This window comes from Chiloscyllium plagiosum, chromosome 19 (genome assembly GCF_004010195.1).
Source record: "Chiloscyllium plagiosum isolate BGI_BamShark_2017 chromosome 19, ASM401019v2, whole genome shotgun sequence".
Taxonomy (NCBI): Eukaryota; Metazoa; Chordata; class Chondrichthyes; order Orectolobiformes; family Hemiscylliidae; genus Chiloscyllium; species Chiloscyllium plagiosum.
In genome coordinates, this window is record NC_057728.1 from 40,057,003 (window position 1) to 40,067,805 (window position 10,803).

At 38.3% G+C, this 10,803-nt stretch overlaps 1 protein-coding gene across 6 annotated transcripts in view; it reads left to right on the forward strand.

Moving 5' to 3' along the window:
* Positions 1 to 6: 6 nt before the first annotated feature.
* Positions 7 to 10,803, forward strand: part of mdm1 (Mdm1 nuclear protein) — a 30,358-nt gene continuing 19,561 nt past the window's right edge. For all 6 annotated transcript variants that reach the window (XM_043709616.1, XM_043709617.1, XM_043709619.1 and 3 more), the window contains exons 1-4: positions 7 to 62; positions 2,261 to 2,375; positions 4,399 to 4,790; positions 6,920 to 7,054. In XM_043709616.1, coding sequence (XP_043565551.1) covers positions 45 to 62; positions 2,261 to 2,375; positions 4,399 to 4,790; positions 6,920 to 7,054 — 660 coding nt within the window. In that variant the 5' untranslated portion in view covers positions 7 to 44. The remainder of the gene's footprint in view (positions 63 to 2,260; positions 2,376 to 4,398; positions 4,791 to 6,919; positions 7,055 to 10,803) is intronic.

Below are 10,803 nucleotides of genomic sequence, written 5' to 3' on the forward strand. Positions count from 1 at the left end.
CTGAGAAACTGGGGGGGGGGTCAAAAGGCCGGATTGCCGGGAACATGCCCTTGCACTTTAAGGTGAGTTCTCTCTCTGATCTTTAATGTAAAACAGTCGAATTTTAGTAACATGCAGTTCTGCCAAAATTGTTGCCTGTGGCTTACTCACCTCCCCTCTTCCTCACTCACTCCTTTTCCCCTCTTTCTTCCCCTGTCACTCTATCCTTCCACTATCTCCTTCCCAGCTACCTTCACCCCACCGCATCCTCCTATTTATGTCTCAGTTCCCCACCTACCCCAACATTCCTGATGAACTGCTTATGCCCAAAATATTAACTCTCCTGTTCCTCGGATGCTGCCTGACCTGCTGTGCTTTTTCAGTGCCACGCTTTGATCTCCAGCATCTACAGTCCTCACTTTCTCCTTTTCCTCCGCTTATGCGGTTTCCTCTCACTCATAGCCCTCCCCCTGCTATAAACCTCAATATCCCTCATCTCCTTCGTTCAACCCCTGCCTGCCCTCAACCCCATCACTTAACCTCTGACTCACCTACTCCCCCTCGTACCCCATCTCTCACCCTACTCATTCCATCCTTGAAATATTTTCTTCCCGTCCAGGCCCAGTTATTTAACAGGTGTTAATGAAAATTCAACCTTTGTAAAAATGATTACAAAATCAGATAATAGATGTGATCAAATAAAAATACAGTTCCAGTCCCCTTTTAATACAAATTAAAATCAGTTCCTATAATCTGGCAATAACTACCCCTCAGGAGATGAATGTGATTAAAACCATTCGGATTAGGTAAGGATTCAAAGCTACATGCATTATTGCTGCAGCACAGTACCTATAAATAAACACACCATCTGGCTGTGATTGCGCATTATTTGATGTTGAGTTGGATTAATTTTTCAAAGGCAATTGATAAAAGGTTACATCTGAATATTTTGCATATAATTTGTTTAATTTCTATTCCACAAAATGAAGTAGTTGAATCAGTTATATGGACAGAAAGTGAAAGTGTCCTCCACGATTTATTCTTATTACTGCCTAAACTGGAACCAGGAATATGAATAGATTAGGTGTATTTAAATAGAAATTGTAATTTTAAAAAATAGCATCATGATGAGTATGATTTATAATTTGTTGGTAGATTAATCACTATAGACCTTGAATCAGTAGGATGGCTGGCCAGTCTTAAGGATTTAAATAAATCATTACACGCTCCAGTATAGTTCTGAAAGAGGTTGTATTGTCTGATTTCTTGCCATTTGCATGTCAAGCTGTGGCCCTCCCACTTCTACCTACTCTGTGCATGTACGAGTTTCCTTGGCACAATATAAAGAGCAGTAGTGTTCTCCCTACAATTTTCTGGGAGTCTTCAGGAATAGAGTTCTTTGCCTGGGCACCTTTGGAATGCAAGCAGCTTTGGGAAAAAGTAGGATTGATAAACAGTACTAATATATCATTTGAGAGAAGACTGAGTTTTGATGGGCATTGTGCAGTGGACAGTATTTGGTAGCACTACTTTAGTACACGTGTGAACCAGTAAACTGAGTGAATATGGCAGTTATCAAGCAAAATAATAACAACTGTAAGGAAGTGGCCTTATTTTCATCTCTTGGGATCAGAGAGCACAGTCCTCGGATGATAGAAAGACTTCAGTTTACACTTCGTGAAGACATCAGAGTGCATCTTTTGCAGATATATGGTGCCCTTGGGGGAAAATAAAATCCTGTTTTTTCTCCCTAATTTTGGTACTGCAGTTAGTTACTACAAACAGTCTGAAAAAGGAGTAAACGTGCTCCTTTAGGGAACCAAACTTTTATTTTAAAAAATGCAACAATGTTTGAAAATTCTAAATGTTTGATAAAAGTTTTGTGATCACTCCTTCAGGAATGCGAAGAGTATTGGTAACCATAGATATTCTATCCAGACCAGCTTACACAGCTGAAATGCCACCATCAAATAGAATCTAATCAATAATTTCTTACAGTGAGCAAGTTGATTGTGATGTTAGCTTACATTACAATATTGACTACATTTCAAAAGTAATTATTTAAGTGTGATGTAGTTTGGGATATGCAGATGTGAAAGAAACATTTTTTTTTCCTTGCATCTCTTATAATTATCTTACAGTCAACCAAGAAGATGTATCCTTTTAAAGTCTGTTTTTGGTATATATTATGTATTGGATAGTTTTGTTTCTTGAAAGAAAATGTTTGACTTTTCAGTAACTGACATTGAATTCAAATTATTTTGTCTACCTTACTACTTAGGGTTTAAGCGAATACAAACGAAATTTCAAATGGAACGACTCTCGGAGATCAAATTCTTCTAGTCCCCTTTCTAAGCAAAAAGTACCTTGGGCAGGTTTGCCCTCAGACCAGCTGGGTAAGCCTATTATACACAAGTGATAATTTTCAATAAACATTTAACTGTAGGCGCTGCTTTTGTAACCAAAATAAGTTCACAATTGTCCAACTGAGAGTGTTAGATAGTTAAAAATAAAGTGCTAACAATACTGATTGAACCAAGTAGTATTTATGATGAGAGAAAAAGAGTTAACACTTCATTAATAAGGTATAAAGTAATTAAGTGATTCTTCCCTCTTTTTATCCCATGCTCCCTATAAATTTGATATTGATTTGGGATGAATTATATTGATGTTTGCTAATACCAAATAAAGGAGTACAACAAATTATAAGGTAAAAGTGCAGGAGTTCAGAGACAGGTTGCCAGATCATTGCAGGCAAACATAAGCTTATCGTTTTTGTAGCAAATCAGCAGTGAGAAAAGTAGAAATTAAAACAGTAATAAATTGGAGAAAGAGAAATATCAAAGGGTACCAGGATGCATTGATTTTAGAGGTGGGAATTTAAATTGAAAGACCATATGAAAGCTACAGATGGTTTTAGATAGAAGTGTTCAGTACAGTGGCAAACTAATGATACTCAGCTGCAGAGTAATTGTTTTGGTGAAATTGGAATGTTGCATGCAATTATGGGCATCCAACTAGAGGCAGGATATGATGCTGTAAAGATTAATCAGAATAAAAGATTTTTTTTTTAAGAAAAGTTTGAATGTTATTTCTTCCTTGTATCACACTCCAACCATATCGATGCTGGAACAGAGGAAGTTACAATGAATCTAATGCAGGATTTTGAACATGTGCAGAAAAGTACATTTCAAAAGATAAAAAGCTAAATTGGAAAACAACAAAATATTATTTTAATCTTATATTTCATGTAGGTATCCCAAGGTACATTGCTGAAGTATCTCCAAAAATAAATTGTGTGCTGGGGAATGTGAGGCTTGTTGGAAATGTCATGTAAAGCTTTAAAACTAAATTTTGTCACGAATATTTTGTTTCAAAAAGGGGTTGATATTTTAAATTTTCTATTCAACCTGTTTAGAGTTACTATTATACACCTCTCAAGCAAGTAGGACTCAAATCTGAGTCTCCTGGTCTAGAGGTCAGGACACTACCATTCCGCCACAAGAGACGTAAAAAAGATTGGCATGCAGGAATCCGTTCTAACAGGACATGAACCTGCAGTGTCACAAATAGTCCTTGAAACATAACAATCAGCTGGTGGAACACAGTTGGCAGCACACTCACTTCTGAATTACATTCGGGAACAAAAATCAAAGGTGATACTTCAGTTCAATACCACGGAGCCCTGCACGTTTGGAGATGCCATTTTCCATATGAGACGATATTTGTCACTCAATTAACATTAGAGAAGCTGATACCTGGTCGTTATCATATTGCTATTTATGGGAGTTTGCTGAGAGTGCACAAGCTGTCATATTTTTTACATTAGAAGGATGATGATGCTCTAGCTTGTTCAAATATATTTAGCCATGACTGTAAGACAACTTGAGGTAAAAACAATGACTGCAGATGCTGGAAACTAGATTCTGGATTAGTGGTGCTGGGAGAGCACAGCAGTTCAGACAGCATCCAAGGAGCAGCGAAATCGACGTTTCGGGCAAAAGCCCTTCATCAAGCCAGACTTGTCCTATCTGCCTATCTCCTTTTCCACCCATCCACTCCACCCTCTCCTCCCTGAACTATCTCCTTCATCCCCTCCCCCACTCACCCATTGTACTCCGTGCTACTTTCTCCCCACCCCCACCCTCCTCTAGCTTATCTCTCCACGCTTCAGGCTCTCTGCCTTTATTCCTGATGAAGGGCTTTTGCCCGAAACGTCTATTTCGCTGCTCCTTGGATGCTGTCTGAACTGCTGTGCTCTTCTAGCACCACTAATCCAGAATGTAAGACAACTTGAGTCCAATGGATATGGAATCTGCTGTATAAATGCAGTTTGTTTACTGGGGCAAAATCTGAAATCTGATTTTACAATTTTATTGATTATGGTAAGGATTTAAAAAAAATCTTTTTGTATTATAGGGAATACAAAGGAGCCAAATTTTATCTCTAAGAAACGTGTGCCATACTACAGACCTCAAGCTTCAAAATCTTTTCAGTGGGACTGGAGCAGTGATTCAAATAGTAGATCTCATGAACCAGAACCCAAAATATCTGAACTAATGAAACCACAGTCTTCTGTTTTAAATGAAAGAGGAACTGAGAAGGCTCAAGATAACCAAGAAGAATCCAAAACTCCCAATGCTCCTCGAGAGCCTAAAGTTGCCAGATCACGGTCTGCGGACTGTCATTTGCATTCAGAATTAGAACCATCACTGGCTAGAGACAGGCAATTGGCTGCAGTTGTTCAGAAAGGAAAAGAAGACAACATGTCTTCTGGAAAAAAGAGTGGGGATAAGGCAGTTCATAATGGTGTAAGTAGGAATGACAATTAAAATTTTATGCCACTTGTTTTTTAGTCTTCTGTAGACTGTATTAAATAACTGACAAAATTAAATTTTATATTTACAACTACCTTTTGAAAATATCAAAAAATTTAATTATTTTGTATTAATCCTTCGATTTGTTTTTAAGATCCATGAGGATGTCTATGTGGAACCTTGTTACATTTACCACCTTATTAAGAAGTCAGTCTTTTAAAGCAATTGCACATCTTTTATTGAGGAATCATAGTCCTAGTAGTTAATGGATTACAGCAGTCATTTAGAACATATTATGTTTTATTCCCTGCTGTTATCATACTTTTGAATGGTTCTCTCAATGTTAATGTTTATTTCTCTCTCAGCACCTTCTCTCCTACTGCAACACTGGATTTTGCACTCTATTCTGCTCCCTGATGCACTTTGTATGATACAATCTACCTGCATAGCATATGAAACAACAGTTTTCACTGTATCCATATCCATGTAACAACAATAAATCAAAAGTCAAAAAAATCTTAACCTGATCTATTTCTCTGGCAGATATTTAGCCCTGGATGCAAGCATATGCTTGTGCAGAAAAAGACTAGACTGTGCAGTACGATTTTACTATTCTCAGAAATGTACACAGCTATAGAATAGTCATTTCTGGAATACGTAAAGAGAACAATTGATGCAAACAGAGCAACAAAGTTGCTGGCATGGTAGTTTATGATCGGTTAGTAACTGTGAACTGAGAATTATATTTTAAATCTTTAGTAACAATTGTTTTGTTTACTTATGTGAATTATTTAAAAATACACATCAGCATCCTGTTAGCAAGCTGCCCTAAAGCAACTGAAAATTAAATGTCTTCTCTAATATTCACCCATTCTCAAACTAATTTTAAGGGGCTGTGGGTAATGGTATTGCAAAATACTTTTTGCAATTGCAGAACAATAAAACTGGTGTTTTGAAATTAATATATACAGCACAGTTAGCCCTTGTTACATTTATCCTGAATGATCTTAGCAGTCAGGTTAATTGCTGATTGTTATTGTTGTTTTGCTCTTATTATGCAATTAATGTTTTAATGAGTCTTTCGAAAAACCAAAATAATATTTCGTAATTTATTTCTGTTCTGATAACAGTGAATGAATTACCTTGGGAATTAGAATATTTGTGGCAATACCTCCGATACCGAGGTTGAACTTTTCAGCCCACCTCATGTGCGTTTGGTGCTGGGCAGTCCATTTAATCAGGCAAATTCCTTTAAATAATAGGATGCATATAACTGTATGAAATATCTTGATTTGATCTGGTCAATCTCCCCTCAAGATCACTATTGCTTCTTTGTTACATTGAATGCTGCTTTCCATTTACTAGTTGCCTTTACACATTCTTTCTCTCACCACATTTTCCACTCCAAACTAGCTCTCAAGTAATGGCATGTTATGACTGCTCCAATTTTTCATTTCACTGTTGTACCTTCTTATTGCATAATATTTCCCAGTGAAGGAATTTCCTCAGCATTGCATAGGGCTCTGTCAAGACCGTTATAGTTCATGTGTTAACAACAATTAATTTGCTAAATATACTCCTTTTGCCCATATTCTATTTAGCTGAAAATCATAGCTTAATCATTTCTTGGTGACTGCTGTTTATTTTCGGCTTGTTGCTAGAAGTGATCAAATATAGAATCCCTTTTGGTTGTGACTACACTACCTCCCAGCCATGCTTCTTGTTTTCCCTGTTAGCTGGTGAAACACTTTCCAGTTCAACGGAAGGAAAACTGTCATGTACACCCTGCATAGGTGCAAGTCCTCTGTGACTGGTCTTCTAAAACGGGTGGAAATAGGGAGTAATATTCACTTAAGATTGATGTTGAAGTTGTGTAAAAGTATACTTAAAAATTATGAAAAAAATTCAGTGTTAGAAGAGGAGTATTGTTAATGGTTGAGATCAGAAATAAAAAGAAAATTTAATTCCATCATAACATAACAAAAAATAACTTTATCTTCCATACTGGTAGGTTCCGTGTGTGGCTTGAATTCCCCATTTTTATAAATTAACTTTCATATAGTATGCTTTAAAATGAGAAAAGTCAGCATTAGGATTAAAGATGTTCTGCTTGTTATTGGTAGATGAGCTATGCATTTAAGGAAACAGCACCATTGAAAACTGTACCACAGAAGAGTTTAAAAAAAAACTCCGAGTACCAGAGACAATTTGCTTGGAAAAGTCGGATGGACAATTCCCCATTACTGACTGCAGAACAGGTATAGTTTATAATTCTGTTTTCTGCTTCACAGAAAATTCTTGTTAGTAAATACCCGAGTATGGAAGTAATAAGTGAAAGTGCAAAAGCTGCTGAGGAAACTAAATTGTTCTCATAATCTCCATTAGAAACGTGTAACTTATCAAATGTTAAATTACTACAAATGTGTACATTTACAACAAGTAATTATTTTAGCGTGGGGAAAATAAAATCTGAGAACTTAATGTGGCCAGCTGCAGGATTGTGTGTGGGAGAATGGGTTTTGATTCATCAGGCACAGACATCAATACCGAGAGGAGCAAAGGAAGCTGTACCATTGGCATAGTCTTCATCTGAACCACACTATGATCAGTGTTCTGGCAAATCATTAAATTGGGACTGTGGCGAGGACCTTAAGTAAAAAAAGGGTGGAGAAGGGAAATGGTTCACATCAGGAGAGGTTTGGAAACTTAAATGAGGATTAGCACAATATGTCAATATGAGTAAGAGTAAATAGGATGTGGCAGGAAGGGACATAGCAGATAAACATAAGAGTGCGTTAGTACATATTGTTTAAATTGACAGGTGGGGAGGAGGGTTTAATCAAAGACAGATTTGGAAAACCAAAGACAAACAAAAGTAAAAGTTGAGGTAGTAGAAAAGTATATTGATGTAAGACAGAGTGTTTACAGTGTTGGGCTGTGCAGATGACATTTAGTGTCTCTCCTTGTCCTTGAGAAAATGCCAGTGAGCTGCCACTTTAAACTGCTGCAGTACACTTGAAGTAAGTTGCTGTGGTTCTGTTCGCCGAGCTGGAAGTTTTATTGCAAACGTTTCGTCCCCTGTCTAGGTGACATCCTCGGTGCTTGGGAGCCTCCTGTGAAGCGCTTCTGTGGTGTTTCCTCCGGCATTTATATTGGCCTGTCCCTGCCGCTTCCGGTTAGCCACGAAACGACACGACCAGCTATCCCTAGTAGCCACACAAGCAGACGACAAGCAACATGAAAAACTTCCAGCTCGGCGAACAGAACCACAGCAACGAGCACCCGAGCTACAAATCTTCTCACAAACTTTGAACTTGAAGTAAGTGTTCCCATGGTGTTTGAAAGTGAGTTTCAAAATGTTAACCTAGTGACAGTGAGGGAGCGGAATTGTTGTTGGTGTGTGGCTGTGAAGGAAATTTACAGGTCCTATCTCCTTATCCTCTAGATGATAGAATGTATGCAAAGCTGCTACTGTGCATCAGTGACGGAGTGAATGGATGTTTAAGCTGGAGCATTAATCAAGTTAGTTGTTTTGTGATGAATGGTATTGAGCTTCATGAGTATTGTTGGAGCAGTCCTCATCCAGGATGTGGAGTGTATTCATAATCACAACCCTGATTTGTGGAATTAATGGTGGACAGGTTTTGGGGAGTTGACAGATGAATTATTCCCTTTAGAATTCTCACTCTCTCTGACTTGTTGTTATAGTCACAGTATTTATATAGCTGTCTAGATCAGTTTCTGGTCAATAGTAACTTCCAGGATATTGATAGTGGGATATTCAGCAATGGTAATGCTGTTTAATGTCATGAAGGTAAGGTAATATTCTCTCTTATTGGAGATGGTCATTGTCTGACATTTGTACGTTGTAAATATTACTTGCCACTTAGCAGCTCGAGCTTGGATTTTGTCTGGTCACAAATCAAATGACACCAAGTTGTAGTTCAGCAGGCTTATTTGAAATCACAAGCTTTTGGAGCACTGCTCCTTTGTCAGGTGAAATGACAAAGAAGCAGCATTCTGAAATCTTGTTATTTCAGATAAATCTGGACTAAAACCTGCTGTTGTGTGACTTCTGACTTTGTCCACCCCATTCCAACACCAGCACCTCCACATCATGGATTTTGTCCAGGTCTTGCTGCATGCGAATATGGCAACACATATTGAGAAAAATGGTTGAGAGATAATCATCATGGTTATAAGATGAGCAAAGATGGAAAATAAATCTTCTACATATACAATATTTAGAGAAGGCAGGCAAAATGGAAAAGAGGCAGCCCTGAAAGTAAAATTATGCATTCGGAGAAAAGAATTTTAGCTCAGAAAATCAAGAAACAGAATCAGTATGGGTGGAAATTAGCAATAACAATAGTTGCAGAACACTAGTGGGAGTGTTTTCTAGGCCCAATAATAATAGGTATACTACTGAACATGGCATTAAGCAAGAAAATATTGGAGCTTGTCACAAAAATTGTGGGAAGTTTTAATTTTTGTATATTGAACAAAGATATTTTTAGTCTTCTTGGTAGAAGGCATGCATTATTAGATTAGATTAGATTAGATTAGATTAGATTACAGTGTGGAAACAGGCCCTTCGGCCCAACAAGTCCACACCGACCCGCCGAAGCGAAACCCACCCATACCCCTACATTTACCCCTTACCTAACACTATGGGCAATTTAGTATGGCCAATTCACCTGACCCTGCACATCTTTGGACTGTGGGAGGAAACCGGAGCACCCGGAGGAAACCCACGCAGACATTATATACCTGAAACAGAATAATTCAGGGAATAAGAGTAAAGAAATCAAATAATTAAAATCAGCAGACAAGTAGTAAGAGAATTCAAGGGACTAAAATCCGACAAATCACCAGGTGGCATGCATTCCAGAGTTTTGAAAGAAATTGCTGCAAAGGTGGCTACGACCTTCCAATGCTTCCTAGATTCTGGAATGGTCCTAACCAATTAGAAGCTAGTAAATGTACCACTGCTATCACAAAGAAGGAGTGAGGGAAAATGAGGATCTAGTGGTCAGTTAGCTTTCCATCAGTCACATAATAGGTGCTGGAACCTAATATTAAAGAAGTCTTAACAATTCTCTTAGAAAAGCTTCATTTGGTTAGAATACATCAACGTGGTTTTAAAAAAATGGTAATCCTTTTTGACAAAATTCTTAGACATTTTTTAAAAATATAATTAGTATATATCTATTATGTTTGTCTTTTCCAAAAATAATCATAAGGTGCTACACCAAATCTTGCTCACAAAATAAGGGTTCACTGTGGACAATGCCATCTGTTAGCATGGGTAAAGGATTAGTTAATGAACAGAGAGTAAATGTGTCGTCCCATTTCCGTATTAATCGGAGCAAATACTCAGATATACAGTCTGTACCTTCTGGCTCAGACACAGTATAGCTCTACCATCCTCGCCTTTCATTCCGAGCCCGAGAGAGTGTGCAATTGCACATGTACACAAGGATGAGAGTTCTCTGCCTTCTCTCGAACAGCAGATTCTTAAGGAATGATATAGTCACTTACAGGGAGCAGCATACAAATAAGGCAACATTTACATTGATTAGGTGACTGTTTCAATCCAAGGAGCAGGAGAATTGATGTTTCGGGCATGAGCCCTACTTCAGGAATTAGGAAAATGTGCCAAGCAGGCTAAGATAAAAGATAGGGAGGAGGGACTTGGTGGAGGGGCTTTGGAAATGCGATAGGTGGAAAGAGGTTAAGGTGAGGGTGATAGGCCGGGGCATGAGCCCTACTTCAGGAATTAGGAAAATGTGCCAAGCAGGCTAAGATAAAAGATAGGGAGGAGGGACTTGGTGGAGGGGCTTTGGAAATGCGATAGGTGGAAAGAGGTTAAGGTGAGGGTGATAGGCTGGGGTAGGTGTGGGGGCGGAGAAGTCAGGAAGAATATTGCAGGTTAGGAAGGTGGTGCTGAGTTCGAGGGTTGGGACTGAGACAAGGTGGGGGGAGGGGAAATGAGGAAACTGGAGAA